General features: G+C 50.2%; 2 protein-coding genes across 2 annotated transcripts in view; one reads left to right on the forward strand and one right to left on the reverse strand.

The window, feature by feature from the left end:
• Hras (HRas proto-oncogene, GTPase) lies at nt 1–4269 on the reverse strand. The gene is made up of 9 exons (XM_036177748.1): nt 4119–4269; nt 3832–3989; nt 3396–3682; nt 2929–3128; nt 1906–2057; nt 1528–1706; nt 1217–1376; nt 425–550; nt 1–272 (listed from the first exon to the last, which is right to left on the reverse strand). The coding sequence occupies exons 1-8, from the start codon at nt 4267–4269 to the stop codon at nt 431–433; spliced, it is 1407 nt and encodes a 468-aa protein (XP_036033641.1). The 3' UTR covers nt 1–272; nt 425–430.
• Lrrc56 (leucine rich repeat containing 56) overlaps nt 4152–18087 on the forward strand; it is an 18383-nt gene continuing 4447 nt past the window's right edge. The window contains exons 1-5 of the mRNA XM_036179778.1: nt 4152–4286; nt 4853–4923; nt 5975–6162; nt 7258–7345; nt 8732–8792. Of these exons, the coding sequence (XP_036035671.1) occupies nt 5980–6162; nt 7258–7345; nt 8732–8792 (332 nt within the window). The 5' untranslated portion in view covers nt 4152–4286; nt 4853–4923; nt 5975–5979. The remainder of the gene's footprint in view (nt 4287–4852; nt 4924–5974; nt 6163–7257; nt 7346–8731; nt 8793–18087) is intronic.

Genomic DNA, 18087 nt, shown 5'->3' on the forward strand with positions numbered 1-18087 from the left:
TCAAGACCATCAAATAATTTACTGTGATTCAACCTGTGCCCCATAGGCACCCAGAGGGAACGGAGAGGGGTTGAGGACTGGGGTGCCAGTGGCAACAGGGACAGTTCATGACAGTCTGTTCAAATCGTCCATGCGAAGGTCTTGGTCACCTCTGTCCACCATCCCTGGACTGGACCGGCTCCAGCATCACTTCCTTCCTTCCTTCCCTCCTCTTTCCTTCCTTCCGTCTGCACCTCCTCCCTGCATCCGGCACCTCCACGTACGTCCTGAGCCTGTGCCAGGGCGGGCACAAAGGACACCACTGACCGTAGGCAGGGGGATTGGCAGAATGGGGGTGGGTGGGAGCAGGGACATCAGAGTGGATATGAAGTTCGTTTGGCTGGCTGGGGCTACCGCCCCAGATATCTGCGGGTCCCTGCCTTACCTGGCGTCAGGACAGCACACACTTGCAGCTCATGCAGCCGGGGCCGCCCTCATCTGGAGGGTTCAGCTTCCGCAGTTTGTGCTGCCGGATCTCACGTACTAGTGTGTAGAAGGCATCCTCCACACCCTGGGAACAGAGGGAGTGGATCAGAGGGGACTCTGAGGAGGAAAGGGGTACTGTCTGGGTAAGAAACTCCCTGCCTGGATCAGGTAACACCCCAACCCTGGAAAACAACCCTTCCTCGACTGCACAACCAACACAAACAGGGAGCTGGGCTCTGCACATCTAAAAGGCACAAGGCTACTCTCCTTAAGCAGGCTCACTCCAGAATAGCCTTGAAAAGTCAGCCACTCAACTCAGGACTCTCCCAGACCCCCAGCATGGCTCAGGTATGAACACCCTGACCATACTTAAGGGCTCAACACTAATAGGTACTCCTAGGACACTATGGGGAAAGGAAGGTCTAGGCCCCTGGGTCACCGCTCCGGCCTGGCTCAGGGCAGCTCTCTCCACGGACCCCCTCCTGCTCTGGCGCTGTGTCAACCCAGAACTGCAGGGCATAAGCCCAGACCCTGGCCCTTGCCTCCCTCACAGCCCTGCCGTCTGGGAGACTTACAGCACGGGGGCCGCTGGGTCACATGGGTCCCGGGGGGGTCCCAGAGGGTCCCGGAGCTGGAGCCAGAGCCAGAGCGGCTGCCCTGTGTTGAGGGAGAGGGGCGATGAGCTCTGCTCCCTGGCTGGGGTGGGGTGGGGTGAATCCTTAACTAGCTGTGGAATGGGGCGTAAGCTCACCTGCCGAGTCTTGGCTGATGTTTCAATGTAGGGGATGCCATAGCTTCGGGCAAGGTCCTGGGCCTGCCGAGACTCAACAGTACGAGCGGCCAGGTCACACTTGTTCCCCACCAGCACCATTGGCACATCATCTGAGTCCTTCACCCTTTTGATCTGCTCCCTAGAAGGAGATGGAGGATATGGAAGCCAACTAGTAGGCTACAGGCATGGCTGTATCCAGGACATTTGGGAGAAGACATAAAGCCTCAGTGTGCACACAGAACCTTCCTCATCTGTGCCCTGGGCTCATGGGCTAGCCAGAGATGGCTCACCTGTACTGATGGATGTCTTCAAAGGACTTGGTGTTGTTGATGGCAAACACACAGAGGAAACCCTCCCCTGTGCGCATGTACTGGTCCCGCATGGCACTATACTCCTCTTGACCTGCTGTGTCTAAGATGTCCAGCAGACATGTCTCCCCATCAATGACCACCTGTTTCCGATAGGAGTCCTGCAGAAGAACATAGCTTAGGGGTCCCATCTCTCCTCAGAGAGAAGCCCACAGAGCCAAGCCTACCCTTGCACCTCTCATGCCCTGATGGATCATGTGGGAGCCAGACCCACACCACCTTCAAGACTTGGCTGTGTGGGCCTGTCCTGACTCTTACCCATGACCACTGCCAGAGCCCAGGCAGGTAGCCAGAGCTCACCTCTATGGTGGGGTCATACTCGTCCACAAAATGGTTCTGGATCAGCTGGATGGTCAGGGCACTCTTTCCCACGCCTCCAGCACCCACCACCACAAGCTTGTATTCTGTCATCGCTTCTATACGGACTGTCACTCCAGGAGCTCCTGCCCCACCTGCCAATGAGAACCACACTTAGCCAGGCCCGGGTCACTTGAGACAGCTAATAGGTGCCTGACCCAAAGGCCCTCTCCAGCATTGAGGAGGCAGGCCAGCCACGACAGTGGCCCAGTCACTCACCTGTGGCACCTCCAGCTGGGACAGGGAGGCCCCCCACCTCCTCCAGCAGCACTTAATGGCTGTGTGAGGAAGCAGGGAGAGGCCCCCAAGGCAGGGCTGACAGCTGAGAGCTTCTCCCAACCACGCACCCAAATTAGAAGTCGCTAGGTAGGCAGAAAGCCTCAACTGGAGGCGCCTGAGGGCTGAGGCCACCCCCCAAAAACAGGTCCTGCCACGGCGGCCTCAGCGTGCCCAGGCAGGCCAGTGCCAGCCTACAACGCTCCGGCCCGCCGGCATGTGGGTGCAACCGACAAGTATTTACTGAGCGCCTACTGCATGCCAGGCGCGGTCCTGGCAGCGGGGGAAGGGTAGCTGGAGAGGGACCCTGCCCTCCACTGAAAAAGACCTTCCACAAGGGGCCAGGGAGCCTTCAGCAAGCAGTGGGGGAAAACAGCGGCTAAGGGTGTGGGAAGCAGGTGACTGCGGAAAAGACTCACAGGGGGCGCGAGGGGTGGCTGGGGAGCAGAAGGCCCTGATTGGGGCCCGACGTGGGTGTCCCTGTAGCCCCGAGGCCAGAGCGTGATGGCCGCGGGGTGCAGAGTCTCCGGAGGCCCGGGCGGCGCCTCGCCGGGAGGGCGGCCACAGGCGGGGCGGGCCGGTCGGGCCGCAGAGGCGGGCAGCCGGGCGCTTAGGCACGCTGCCGGGCAGAGAGGAGCAAGGAAGCACCGATCACCTGCGCCCCGCGCCCCACCCCGCGCCCACACTCACCGCTTGCTGGAGCGACTGCCCCCGGGGCCGGGGCCGGGGCAGGGCGGGGGCGCGGACCGGCGCCGGCTGGGCCCGCGCATGGGCTCCGTCCGCGGCGGGTGCGGCTCAGGCTGCGGGCGCCGGGCGCGGACCGCGGGGACTCGGCCGGGCCCGCGCTCGCCCCGCCCCGCTCCGCCCCGCTCCTGTCCGTCAACTCTAGACTGCCGGTGATTGGTCGAGCTCAGACTCATCTTGACCTGTTGTGGTTGGCTGAACAACCCATCCGTCAGGAGCCGCAGCTAGGCGGGGCTTCCTGGAGTGGCAGGGAAGGAAGTGTGGCGAGCTGGGGATTGCACTCAATGAGCGACGCCTAGTTCCGAGGTGCGGGAGAGAGTGTGAGGGTGACGTTCTTAAGAGCCCGAGATTCCTCCGCAGAGAAACTGGCGTACGCTTGGGTTGGGTCGCAGGGCCTGCCACAGAGCCCCCACCCTGCAGCCGCACCAGAGGCCCAGGGAGCGGAAAGGTCATTCCGACACAGACCTGGCGTCGGGAACAATCTGCACCGCGGACGCAGGATACCAGAGGAAGGCAGAGTCCGCCGGAACCCCAAGCTGCCTGTTCCCGTAGGCCGAGGTGGAGCGAAGGTCCCATCCCGGGGCAGCGTCGGCCCATCACACTGTGCTCCTTGTACTTTGGAGAAGATCCCCCTGCCTCCCCCAAACTCGAGGTCCCAACCCTGCAGCAGCTCATACCGCGCCCCATTTGAAGAACGACCCTGGAAGTCAGAAAAGTTGGTATTAGGGCGAAATGAAGTGTTCCACCCACTTTAGCAAGTAGGGTACATCCGTGTCAGATGCAAATAACATGTTTTCAACACTTTTTGAAATTCCAAAGAAACGAGTAAGCACGTCCTTCTCAGAAAACCGACAGGGCTTTACTCAGGTGATGCAGGCCTCGGGGCGCGCGCCCATGTGTCTCCCGGGGTCCGAGCTCGGCTCGGTCGATGCGGCCAGCAGGCAGATAACCCAGAGCCTGCCAGAAGCCCCTCACCGGCAGCACTCGAACCACTGTGGGTGTCTTCTCTGCGTTCAGAGGTCCCGTTTGCCTCCCTTACACTGGGGATCCCTCCCACCGCATCTGCCGCGTGTCCCGGCAACCGTTGCTAGGGGGCGGGGCTCATCTTGCCACCGCCCTGGATGCCCGGGGCTCACGAATATTTGGATATTCAAATGAGGCCCCGCCCTCGTTGCCATGGCGCCAGGGCCGCAACCCCTCTGCGGTGGAAAAAATAAAAAAGCCCTCACTTAAGAGAGCGACCTCCGCGGTGGAGGGGCCCAGGGCTGCGCCCCAGATCTTGGGCATCCTGGCCCACCCCTCAGGTGAGAGCTGGGCACCGCCTTTCCATGTCCCTTATACTAGGGGAAACCTGGGCCAAGGAGTGGGGCCTACATCTTGTGGGGCAAGACACACTGGACTGAGTAAGTAATAAATCTTGAAGTGCAGTGGAAGGAGATAACGCTTACTAGAAAAATGTATCTGGGAAAGATAGGTAGAAAGTGCAGGAGTTAGGTGTCGGCCAAACCTGAATGGAAGTGTAGAGGCACCTGAAAAAACTTCTCCAGAGGTATGGGAAGTAGTTCAGGAAGGATGGGCCTACAGAAGATTCAGAACCACATACCCAGGATCCCCTTTAGGAGCACAAGATTTGGATGAGAACCGTGTCTTAAGTTTCCAATGGGTGACCCAGAGGGACCCTGACTGTCTTCCTTATTATCTGAGCCTCTTCACCCACTAAAATGGTCACAGGGGGTTCAGGACCAGGCCCCCAGCTAACAGCACTCCATTCTTGTACCTGCTTGCTTCTGAGCTGATCTTGGCCAGCTCAGCCCAGGTGCTACAGAGCACGGTGACATAGCCAGGAACCTAATCTAACTCTCTCTTACAGGTGTTACATGTAGACACATGTGGCCCTCTTGCCCGGATGTTTGACCTACAGCAGGAGCCAGCTACCTGCAGGTGGGGCCTCAGTCAGAGAACTGGGTGGTTGGAGGGAATGTCTGCTATCTTGATCCTGAACCTAGACTCAAGAGATCATTAATAAAGAAGGAGCCACAGCCAGGGTCTGGGGCAGTGCGGGGAATTGTCAGTAACAGCTGCCTGCTGGTCGATACTGGCATCTTGTCCAGTATCCCTAGTCTCACAGTCTTTAAAAAATTATTCTTTATCTTATACATTTGTGCCTGTGTGTGTGTGTTTGTGTACCACAGAGCACAAGTGCCCTCAGAGGCCAGAAGAGGGCATCTGATCCCTTGGTTACAGGTATTTGTGAGCCATCCACTATGGATGCTAGGAATCAAATGCAGGTCCTCTGCAAGAGCAGCCAAGTGCTTTTTAACACTGAGCTATCTTTCCAGCCCCAACTCACAGCTTTTGTGAGGCCCAAGATGGCAAAGCCTGGAGCCAGTACTCCTTGCATGGACACTGTGGGAAGCAAATACAGAACCGAATAAAGGAATAGGGAGATGGCTCAGACAGTAGTAAATTGCTTGCTTTGTAAGCATGAAAACCTGAGTTTGATCCCCAGAACTCACATATAAAAATGCCAGGCATGGTAATATGAGCTTGTAATCCCAGCACTGGGAAGACAAAGACAGGCAGGTGCCTGGAACTTGCTGGCTAGCCAGCTTAGCCTATTTGGTGAGCCACAGGCCAGTGAGAGGCCTTATCTAAAAAAGCAAACAAAACAAATATGCGCACACACACACTAACACATACACACACAAATTATAAAACGGATAAATACATCTCTTTTTTTTTTTTCTCCAAAATCCAGAAGCAAATGGAGAGAAGTTAATAGCACAAGCAGGGAGTCTGAGTTGAAACTAGGGCAGTGGACATGTGCTGTCCAGTTATCTAGACTGCTGAGGTTGCCCAGGGCCTCTCAGGGCAGGCCAAGTCAAGCTAGGATGTGGGGAGATGTCAGAGTTGACCTAGTGGCTTTGTGGGCCATTGATGTGAAGTAGAGCCTTGTAAACTAGGGGATTTGACCCTCTGCCTCTCCTAACAGGTTGGATGTGGATGGACCCAGCCTGGGATGGATCCCAGGAGCCTCGGCCAAGCACAGCTAGTATCCGGGTACGGGAGCTGAGCTGGCAGGGCCTAAACAACCCCTGCCCACAAAACAAGAGACTGGGCAGCCATGGGGATATCCACAGGGAGCGGCGGGTGGAGGAGCACCTTTCCCCTGCTCGGCTGGTAAGTGATTGGGGCCTGACGCTCTGCCATGGGTCTGCATGAGGTGACATCCTGGCACCCTTTCTGCTAATATCCAGCTTTCCTTCTGCTGGGTACCCTCTACCTTTCCACCATCAGGGTCTCTGCCAGCAACCCAGTGACACAGCATCCCCAGGCATTGAGATCACAGATGGTGCTGTTGGGCCAGTATTCTGTAACTATTGGCTGAGGCCTGTGCTCAAGCAGACAAGAAGCCTCTTCTTACTCAAGAGCTAATACTGTAGCAAGGAGGACTAGGAGATAGCATATTGGGATGCTGGAAGGGCAGCTGGTCATGGGTGCATGGCTCCCCTCCCAAGGCTAGAGTTCCTCAGTCTACTCTCAACCTGCCTGAGGTAGGGTCTGCCCTTGGTATGCTGACTCTATCAGCAGCAGGTAAAGACTTTCCTCCAAATCCAGTGTGAGAGCCCATTGGTGTACCCCATCACAGAGTCCATCTGGGCAATCCTGAAGCTCCCAGGACTTAGAGTTTGCTACCCACTCATGGTTGGCCACTGTGAAGGAGAGAATCTTGATAGGTGGCATCACTCAGGACCTCCTCGGAATAAATGTTTGGCCTGCTAGGCCAGTACCTGCATGTGTTCCCCAAGGTGTCCCCTGATGCCATGGCAGGTGTGGCCCAGGTTCCTGAGAGACCATGCTTGCATTTCACATACAAGAAGGTCTTGTCTAGGCCATCTACAAGAACAGACAGACCAGTAGGGCCCCCACCCCTTGACCTCCAGCATGAGTGTTTTTCTGTGTCCTCTGGTCCAGGTATGCTGTAGCTGGGCACTGCTCAGCAGGGCTCTGGGCTCCACCTGCATCGTTGCATCTGTTCTGAAGGTCTCATTTGGAGACTGGCACCCCAAGTGCAGGCCCTTCCCTGGCAGCACTCCTTCCCTGATAGTCAGTTACAACCTCTGCTCATGTCGTGCCCACCAGCCAAACTGTTATGGCAAGCCCAACCTGGATGAGGCAGGGGAACACTTGCCACCTGCTCCAGTAGGCACCTTTACAGAGTCCTCAGCCAAAAGCATGGAGAGAACTGGGAGTGACACCTGATGATTTCTGCAGCAGGCCCTGGCCCAGGTATCTGACCTCCAACTGGTGAGGATGCTGGAGATGTGTGTGGACACCCGTAAGAACAGCCTGGGGAACTTCGGTGAGAGCTGCTGGTCACACCCATGACCCTGGGACTGCCACAAGTAGACCTTTCCATAAGCCAATTGTATGTCCTGTTGTAAATGAAAAGCTAGCCAACACCTTGGACAGCATGTCCCTTTCCTTAAGATTGGACTGTAGAACTAAGATGTATACTCAGCTTAGAAAGAAGTTTTAGCCCAGGGTATATATTCCAAAATGACTTTTCAGGGACCACACCCAAAGACCAGTATCAGTATGCCAAAATAACAAAGGTACTCTGCTCCCATGCAAGGTGCTCCCAGAGCTTATTTGGAAAGGATTTGGAATTTATAGACACATTGCACCAATGTTATATTGATCCCTCATATGCTCCTCCTCCAGAATCCCCCTCTGCAATTGTCACAGAGATCTTACCATTCTCTCACTTGCATGTACACACACACACACACACACACACACACACACACACACACACACACCCCTGAGACACTTGCTTTTTTTAATCTGAGAGACCATTACATTTGTTCACCAGTGCCTCAGTGCCTACTTCCTAAGGAGAACATTATCTTAAATACTCTCAGTATGATGATCCAAGTCAGCAAAGGACACTGATAGAACACTCTTTATCTGTGTTACAGACCTTGTTCAAATTTCACCAACCATCCCAACAGGAAAGATTCTTGCTGTTCAGGAGAGTTGTGCAGTGTGTTTGCTTTTCTCTGATTACAAGTGAGGTTAAACACTCCCAATCCTGGTTAGCTTGGTTTTCAGATTTGCATTTAAGTGTTTAACAGCTCAGTGCAGCATTTCTGTGCACCTGTGAGACCAGGGGACACCAGCTATTCCCTGGGGCCTTATAGGCCACCCTCTACCTCTTTTTTCATCGTTCAGGGATTCTGTCTCATACTTAGGGCCAGAGTCTCACCCTAAGAAGCTTTGAGAATGGGGGCCTGGAGCTTTAAGGCTGTGCAGGACACTGGCAGGGCATTGCTGAGACTTGTTATCTAATGTTGCATGTTGAAAGACCTCCGAGGGGAGCTTCAGGCCCTAGGGGCCAAGGAGGGGATATGCTCAAGGTTCACCTTATCCATGCCAACCTGGTTCCCCTCTTCAAGTTAAGTCCTTGCCAGTGTGTTCGCCGCCTCTTTACCTGTCTTACCTGTGCTAGGCTGTACTTGGGTGGAAGGGCATACAGCCATACATAGCAAGGGGAGAGAAGGCTCAGAACACCTGGGCCAGATCCTGCAGAAGCCCCCAGAATCAGTCTCACTGTGAGCCAGAAAAGGCCATATGCCTGTGAACAGCCCTTCAGATGTTGATGCCTCTCGGGGGGTGTGGGGAGCACTGCAAAGAGGTGGGCAGTGTTGTTGGGGCTACACCAACCTCTTCTTCCTGTGGCCCACAGGAGTGCACCTTCCTAACCTGATCCAACTGAAGCTGAACCACAGCTGCCTGGGCTCCCTCAGGTGAGAGCCTGCTCTAGGGCAAAGAGGGGCTGGGCCAGGAACTCAGTTGCTGCAGGCTGCCCCTCCTCTCAAGACTCTGCTCCACCCTGTTGACCTTTGGAGGGTGAAGGCCACCATCAAATGGTTTAGAGACATTTATTCAGGTGTGGGCTCTGTGGAAGGGAGAGAGGGGAGACTCCAGGGTAGGATCCTTTATGAGTGGGTCCCAGGTGTCCTGCCTTCCAAGTATCTTGGAGTCTCTGGCTGCTATTTTGACACCCTGCAATGAGGCAGGTCCCTCTTCTCACCCTCAGTGGGAAGCACCTGCTGCATGTGAATGATGCCAAAAACCAAAGGCAGGTGCTGGTCAAGGTGGTCATACCAGGTCCTGTGGCTGATAAACCAAATGTATTCCTTGACCTTTAGCAAAGTGAGGGGTTTCTGGCAGACAGCCCAAACCAGTCTAGACTTGGAGGCTCCAGAGATCCTTTACCTCACATTGCAACCCAGGCATTAACTACACCCTAAAGATCAGAAGATGGAGGGAAGTGGCTAGTGTCCCTAGGAAGAAGGGAAGGTAGGAGCTGCCTCCAAGCTGACCGTCCACTTGAAGCCAGACCCAGTAGAACATGTATCTCCTGAACAGGACTGAAGTGTCAAGAAAGCTTGATGTTCTCAGAGTTCTTAGGAACTGGCTTAAAAGATGACATTCAAAATGCAAGGCCACCTTGTGGTTCTGTCCCACTGGACTAGAAAGAACAAAGCCAAGAGAAGAGCAGACTGTATCTGATAGTTTGAGCAAAAGGCACTTGTGAAGACACTGCTTCTTCAAGCCTAGAAGTGTAAGGCAGGCAAATTACAGTTAAAACTCTAGAAAGAGGCTGGGGATGTAGTTCAGTTGGTAGAGTGCTTGTCTGTCATGTATGAGGTCCTGGATTCAACCCACAGTAATAAACGTGTGTGCGCACACCCACACCCACACCCCCCCACACACACTGTCTCCATCTCTCGTCCTCAAAAGTTCCTAACTATCTGAATTGGACTCCAAGTGTAGCATCCAGTGGTTCCCAGTTGATTTCCTTACATTGCTGTTTAACAAATTAAGCACTAACCAGACTTGAGCAAAGCAATGAAGATGTGCAAGTGCAGGCAGAGACAAGAGAGCTGATGTTTCAGCAGAAACCATGGAGGGACAGATGGCAAGGAGCCACCTGGTACTGAAGTCCAGCAGCCCTTTCTAGGAATGACATAGGACATACCTTCTTCCCAGCTGTGCACCTGGAGTCACATGATGTTCTAGCAGATGGCTCTTCCCCTAGATTAACAGAGATGTTTTCTAGGTCTGGGTGAACAAATAATCTCAAGGAATAATAAAGATGTATTTTTAAAGAGCACCTAAAATAAAATAAAGGATGGCAGGCATGGTGGCACACACCTTTAATCCTGGCACTCAGGAAGCCAAGGTAGTCTGATTTCTGTAAGTTCAAAGCCAGCATGGTCTACAAAGTGAATTCTAGGCTAACCAGGGCTACACAGTGAGACCCTACTTCAAAAAAACAACAAACAAACAAACAAATCAATCAATAAATGATGGAAAACATTACAGAGAAGTAAATGTATTATAAAACTAAGCAATAATGAAACTGGGTATAGTGAGGCAGGCCTGTGACTTCATACTAAGTATCAAAACTTCAAGGTCATCCTTAGCTCCATAGATAGTGAATTCAAGGCCAGTCTGGAATACAGGAGACCCTGTCACAAAACAACAAAAACCTTAAGAAATATAAACCCAGCCGTGGTGACTCACACCTTTGATCCCAGCACTTGGGAGGCAGAGACCGGCAGATCTCTGTGAGTTTGAGGCCAGCCTGGTCTACAGAGCAAGTTATAGGAAATATAGTCAGATTGCAAATGTTTTGAAAACACTGTAATCAGTTTGGTCACAGCAAGAAAAAACAGAGTGAAATTTGAGTTCTTTCAGTTATCTAATCCTGCAACTAGGCTAGTTGGTAGTTGCCACCCATTAATGATTGAAAATGAATAAATATTTGTAACAGGATCCCATAAACTGCTGTTGTAATGTAGATGACTACAAAGATGAGCATTAAATATTAAAATCTCAGGCAATGTTACAAGATATGGGAAATAATTTTAATGTAGTGTCAATTATTTCACCTGAAGTTGAGATAATTTAGCCCCTGAAAAATAACAGCCAACATGCACACAGATGTTTTAAATACATGGGCTGGAACTGCCACCGAATGGCTTCATGCTAGCAAGCCTGGGACAAGCATCTTTTTCTCAGTACCACTGTGTGTGAAACTCCACCTACATGTTCTGATGCTCCACAGATAATTTAGAAACTGTTAAAAAATATTTGGATGCATCCATTTCATACACCTCATTGCTCATCATTCCTGTGCCATGTGCTAATTTAAGGATGTATCCTCTTCTTGTTGATTACCAGGAATTATCTTTTATATTCCGGTGTATTTTCAATTTTGCAAGACTTTTCAGTATATCCTTTCAGCCTAGAGGTGACCACCTATGCAAGGCCCTTGATTTTGATTAGTTACAGTCCAACCAATTCTGGATAATACCTGTCTTCTTGTCTGCAAAGCAATGTCTTTCCCACTGAACTATTTGTCTGGTCTGTCATTTGTAAGGACCATGAGCCTATGTCAGGAACTCTGGATCATTAGCTGGTCTCTTACCTCAGTGCTGTATTATCTGTATCGCTTCAGCCTGTGCTATACTTCCCTCTGTTGTCCTCACTCCAGACTGACTTTGACTCTCTTGGGCTTTACTTATCCTTGCACTTGGGTTTTATAAGCCATTCAGGCTAGTGGGATTCATAGACTCATGCATACTAATCTGTGATTTTAAAACTGTAATTTAAAAAGATTTATGTACTAGTTATGGGCATATACTTGTTAGGTTAAATACATCCATGCATATGGCCTCTTTCCATTAGTGTGTTTTATGTATTTAAATGGAGTTTTAGACTTTGCTGTCTATAGTGTGCCAATTAGCGTGCTCACAGACTACATCAGCTTATTTCATATCAGCCTAAACTAGAGATACTGTTCCATGCAGCTACCCTAGAGCAAAACCCAGAAACACCTCAGTGAGAAGACATTGCTATGTCCTGCTTGCTGTGGTGACAAGAAGCCCTAGGGTAGGTTAGTTCAGTAGTCAGACTCACAGCAAAGACCCAGGGAGCCTGTAGGTGAAATATGACCCTTTGTGACTCTGCCTGAACTATCATAGGGCAGTTCCTACAGCCTTCAATACAGGTGGCTAGGACAGCATAGCCATTTTTCTGGGGCCACTATAACAAAGGAAGGCAAACAGGCTTCAGCAGTTCGTTTGCCTGGGCTGGGCTGATGCAGGTAGTGCAGGATGGTCCTTCCCAGGCTCGGAGGGGAAACCAGTCCAGTCTAGCCCACTTTCAGCATGGACTGGTCATCCTCATCTTGTAGAAATGTCATCAACTTCCAACTTTGTCTTCCTGTGGCACTCTTGTAATACGTCAATTTTCCCCCTTTGCACTTCTAGAGTCCACCTTGACCTTATCCCAACTAACTAGAGCCACAATGACCTTGTTCCCAAACACAGTCATGCTCTGAGGTGCCAGAGACCGAGACTTCAAATGTGACCTGGGGCAGGGGGGACCTTCATCTACAGCAGGGACTGTTTCCCCTGGGAAGTATAGGTGATATGCCCAGAACTCTTTTCCACACCCCTAGTAAGAACTGTGCCTGTCACAGTCTTATCCACCAACTATTATCTAGGAGATGGGAGTTATAGTTGTGATGGATCCATCAGCTCCCCAACCAACCCCTGCCTCAGGACCAGGTGATACTAGACTCCTTAACACTGCACAGTGGCTATGGTTGTAAATGCCATCTTGTTTCTGGTTTTTCATTGTTGTTTTTTCTTTTGGGGTAATTATTGAAAATGTGAAGAAATACTATACTGCCAGGTGTGGTGGTTCACAACTGTTATCTCAACACTTAGGAAGCCAAGGAAGGGGTATTGCCATGAGTTTGTGGCCAGACTTGGCTACAGAGTGAGTTCTGGCCCAGCCCTGGTCTGCAGAATGATACCCTATCTCAAAAACTTGAAAGGAAGGATGGGAGAGAGGGAGGAAAGGAACAAATAGAAAAGCTTTTAATTGGCATAAATTGGGCTGAAGATATAGTTCAGTCAATAGGGTATTTTCCTAGTGTGGACAGAGCTCTGGTTAGATCCCCAAGCATTGCATAAGCCAAGCAGTGTGATGTATGCCTATAATCCCAGAATGTGAGAGTTCATTCTCAGCTACATATGGAATTTGAGGCCAGCCTGCCTGCCTACTCCCTGTGTTAGAGAGAGAGGGAGGGGAAAAGGAGGAGGAGAGGGGAGAGAGAGAGAGAGAGAGAGAGAGAGAGAGAGAGAGAGAGAGAGAGAAGAGAGAGAGAGGAGAGAACAGAAGCACTACTGGTTTTCCTTCGTGTCTTTGTGCATCTGAATTCTCCACAGTTCTCTCTCACACACAGTTCAACATTGCACCATCAGCACATTGTAACAGATATGTGCGGTGTGTGTGCGTTTGCGTGTGTGTGTGTGTGTGTGTGTGTGTGTGTGTGTGTGTGTGTAAAACAGATATAACAGTCTTGCCTCCTCATTGCCAACCCTTATGAGATTCTTTTTTTTTTTTTTGCTTTATAGTACCTGTCAGGGCCTGGTAGCCAGAACCTGTTTAAACAGCAGCAGTGATAGCAGCTATCCTTAGCTTATTCCTGCTTTTGACGGGCACGTGTCCAATGTCTCTCTCAAGGATGATGTAACTGATATTTTCCCTTTAGTCTTATTAGTGCTGTGTTCTCCCTTAATGAGTTTTTCATTGGTGATCATGGTGGATTTTTGTTTGTTTTGTTTTGGGTTTTTGGTTTTTCAAGACAGGGTTTCTCAGTGCAGCCTTGTCAGTCCTGGGACTCACTCTTACACCAGAGATCCGCCTGCCTCTGCCTCCCGAGTGCTGGGATTAAAGGCCTGTGTCACCCCCACCCCAGTGTGGATCATAATTTTTATGTTTTCATTATCATTTATGTGGATGGGTATTTCACTGGTGTGTGTGTTTGTGTATCAGGTGTGTGCCTGGTTCCTGAATAGAGCAGAAGAGGTCTTTGACTCCCTTGACACTAGAGTTACGGACAGCTGTGAGTGCTGTGTGGGTGCTGGAACCCAGGTCCTCTGGAAGAACAGCTAGTGCTCTTAACATCCAAGCGCTCTCTCAAGCCCTGGCCTCCAATTTTCATCCTCTTGGGATCATAGACATGTGCTACCTCAGGCTAGCCTAGAATTCTGTGTAGCCTAGGCTATACTTAGACTCATGATGATTCTCTTGCCTCTGCCTCCCGAGTGCTGGGATTAAAGGCGTGCGCCACCACCGCCCGGCATCACCAGTTTCATAACATACTTTTAAACATGACTCAAACTAAGAGTCCTACTTTCAAATCAGGTTTTTGGTAGGGGTGGTAGGGGTGGAGTGTCTGTGTTTGTGCACATGCATACACTAGTGCCCTTGCCCATGGATACACACACGGAGACCAGAGGTCAACATTTTGAAGGTCTTCCTCTATCCACGTTATTTTTTGAGAATGGGTCTCTTATTAAACCTAGAGCTTGCTGTTTCAACTAGCTAAGCCGGCCAGTGAGCCCTGGGAGCAGCCTGCTTCCTGCATCTTGCCTCCCAGTGCTTAGATTATGTGTATATGTTGCTATTCCTCATTCTTGCACATCAAGCTTTTAGCCACTTAGCCACCTCCCCTCCTGTGAGCCAAGTTTTCTGTTTCTTTTCTTTTCTTTCTTTCTTTTTCTTTTTTTGTTTGTTTTGTTTTGTTTTGTTTTGTTTTTTTGTTTTGTTTTGTTTTTCAAGACAGAGTTTCTCTGTGTAGCTTTGTGCCTTTCCTGGATTTCGCTCGGTAGACCAGGCTGGCCTCGAACTCACCAAGATCCACCTGCCTCTGCCTCCCGAGTGCTGGGATTAAAGGCGTGCGCCACCACTGCCTGGCAAGTTTTCTGTTTCTGTTAAGTGTCAACCTTGTCAAGGCTTAAAGCTGTTGGTGCATGCTTCCTTCATATTGGTCTTTTATCATCTTACATTGCTGCTCTGGCCACCTTGGTTCTCTTTTCAGATGCATTATATTTGTAATCTATCTGTCTGTCTGTCTATCTATCTCTGTCTCTTCGTCAGTCTTGCCAGTTAGAAATTCTGGGGGCTGGAGAGATGGCTCAGAGGTTAAGAGCACTGACTGCTCCTCCAGAGGTCCTGAGTTCAGTTCCCAGCAACCACATGGTGGCTCACAACCATCTATAATGAGATCTGGTGTTCTCTTCTGGCCTGCAGACATACATGCTGTATACATAGTAAATAACTCTTTTAAAAAAAAAAAAAAAGGAAAAGAAAAAGGCAAATCAAAAAATAAATCTTGGGCCGGGCAGTGGTGGTGCATGCCTTTAATCCCAGCACTCGGGAGGTAGAGCCAGGCGGATCTCTGTGAGTTCGAGGCCAGCCTGGGTTACCAAGTGAGTTCCAGGAAAAAGGCACAAAGCTACACTGAGAAACCCTGTCTCGAAAAATCAAAAACAAAAACAAACTAAAAAACAAAACAAAACAAAAATCTTAAAAGAAAAAAAGAAAATCAATTCTGGGCTGTCGTCCTTCTCTGATTGTAACAGGTTCATCCTTGTCTTGGTCTCATTTTTTCTTCTTGGCTTTTGTTACTGTTCTTTCTCATTGAGCTGAGTGATTGCCACAGTTGTTCTAATCCTTCAACTTTTTTCTTTTTTATCAGACAGAGTCTCAAGTAACCCAGGCTGATCTAAAACTCACTGGCCTACAATTCCTCTTTTATTGTTTTATTTATTACTTATTTATTTTGTGGATAGGTATTTTGCCTGCATGTGTGTTGATGTACCATGTGCATGTCTGATGCACTCAGAGGCCAGAAGAAGGCATCAGGTTCCCTAGGACTGGAGTTATGGTCAGGAGTTGCCATGTGGGTGCTGAGAATTGAACTCCCATCCACTGAGAGAACAGCCAGTGCTCCTAACCACTGAGCCATCTCTCTAGCCCCTGGTCTTGAACTCTTCATCTTCCTGTCTCTGCTTCTACTTCTCAAGGGCTGAGAATACAGGTGTGAGCCACAGTGCCTGGCTTGGTTTTTTTGGGTGGGGGCAGGGGTGGAGCAGGGCTTTTTGAGGCAGGGTTTCTCTGTGTAGCCCTGGCTGTCTTGGAACTTGATTTGTAGACCAGGCTGTCCTTGAACCCAGAGATCCACCTGTATCTGACTTCTCAGTGCTGAGATTAAAGGCGTGAGCTACCACATCCAGCTTGTTTTAAGTGATGGGGGGTCTCACTAGGTTGCCTAGGCTAGCCTTGAACTGAGGTCATGATGTTGTTTCCTTCAGCTTCCTGAACTTTAATACAGGTATACCACCACACCAGGTGTGGGAGTTTGAATGTAATTGGCTCCCATAAACCTATAGGGAGTGTCACTATTAGGAGGTGTGGCTTTGTTGGAGTAGGTGTGGCCTTGTCAGGAGGGTATCACTGTAGGGGTGAGGTCTCCTTTGCTTAAGCTTTGCTTAGTATTGACACTCAGTCCACTTCCTTTTGCTTCTGATCAAGATGTAGCCAGCACCAAGTTTGCCTGCTTGCCATCACGCTCCCCACCATGACGATAATGAACAGAACCTCTGAAACTATAAGCAAGCCACCCCAATTAAATGTTCTCCTTTATAAGAGTTGCTGTGGTCATGGGGTCTCTTCACAACAATAGAAACCCTAATTAAGACACCTGGCTATTCTAACTTTTTGGTAAGTTCGTATAAAACTTCAGACATTTCTTTGTGTATTATAAGACTCTACAAATGGCATATGCTTTGCCTTTTGCCATCGACCATAAGAATTTTATAGTTTTCCTGTTATTACAAAGTATGGAGAAATCTAATTATTCCTCTACAACAAGAAGAATCCATTTTCAGCTGGCTATGTGGTCCACCAAAAGAAATGGAATCTGCCTTACTCCCTCAGAGCTCAGACCAGTCATGTGACTTCTGAGCTACCGTGCCGAGAAGAAAGAAGTGGGCGAGCTCTGAAAAGGAGTGAGCTAAAGCAACAAAAAACACTTCAGGGACAAGACAAAGTGAGGGAGACCCCTCAGGAAACCAGTGTGATCTACGAAAGACAGGGGTGATGACAACTAACTGTCTGTGACAGTTTAAACGAGAGAGAGCAGTGAAGAACACTTGCCGCTCCCCCAAAGGACCTGAGTTCAGATCCCAGTACTTGTGTTAGGGGCTCACAACCATCTTTAACTCCAGCTCCAGAGTAGAGGGCTAAGCCTCTTCTGGCCTCCCAGGATACCTTCACACACTGCATACACTCAGATACACATACACATATACAAGTAAATCTTGTTTTAAAAGGGTCACAAAGGAAGGACAGAACCAGTTCCAACAAGTTATCCTGTAACCTCCACATGAATGCCATGGTGTCATATATACATGAGTACACACACACACACACACACACACACACACACATGAATCTTAAAAAGAAAAGAGAAAAATGGTGATTTAAGGCAACTGATAAGGTAAATGCTGAATCTTTGCAGCTGAAGGACAAAGACTAAAGTAAAATGTACAGCCTAGAGCAACAGCAGTAAATAAGCCCAGACAGACAGGCTACATAGCAGATGAGTCCTTGCCAAAAAGACTTAGGGCTGTGGAGAATAGTGGCAGTTCATGAAGCCTGAGGCCGGGTGGCAATTGTACTGGGAGGCAAAGAGCAGTTTGGTGCTACAAGAAGAGCATCACAGCAGGAGAGAGCAAGGATCGGACCTCAAACACAGTGTCTGTACACACTGCCGAGAAGAGAGGTCCAGGGCGCAGTAGGCCAGCCAGGGCCAGACACCGACATGGACACCAACAAGGAGCAGGCACAGGGAGCACTTAGGGCTGGATCAAGGCATCAGGTTGAAGGCAGCTCCTCATGGTCAATCTGTATGCCTCAGGCTGGCACTTGGCCCTTCCAACAAGGTGTGGGTGCTGAGCACCCAGTCAACATGTTTGAGAAGGGGCCTCCACACTTCAGGGACCTCTGTGCCCACAGACGTGGGCTCTCCAGGGACACATTCTAACCATGCCTAGGATGCTTCAGCACTGAGGTTAATAGGAATCTCTGGAACCCAAAGCTGGAAGCCACCACAAGTAAAGTCACAACTATCCCTGCACCTAACAGCAGCCAGAGTGGGTAGTAGCTTGG

The sequence above is a fragment of the Onychomys torridus genome, chromosome 1 (assembly GCF_903995425.1).
Source record: "Onychomys torridus chromosome 1, mOncTor1.1, whole genome shotgun sequence".
Taxonomy (NCBI): Eukaryota; Metazoa; Chordata; class Mammalia; order Rodentia; family Cricetidae; genus Onychomys; species Onychomys torridus.

Excerpts from the sequence above, each read along its gene's own strand:
- Hras (XM_036177748.1), bottom strand. The coding sequence starts at position 4,269 with ATGCCCAAGATCTGGGGCGCAGCCCTGGGCCCCTCCACCGCGGAGGTC. Across the intron at positions 3,683-3,831 it reads ACCTGAGTAAAGCCCTGTCG|GGTCGTTCTTCAAATGGGGC; the intron begins GTTTTCTGAGAA and ends TCTGACTTCCAG. Across the intron at positions 3,129-3,395 it reads GCCTCTGGTGCGGCTGCAGG|TCTAGAGTTGACGGACAGGA; the intron begins GTGGGGGCTCTG and ends AATCACCGGCAG.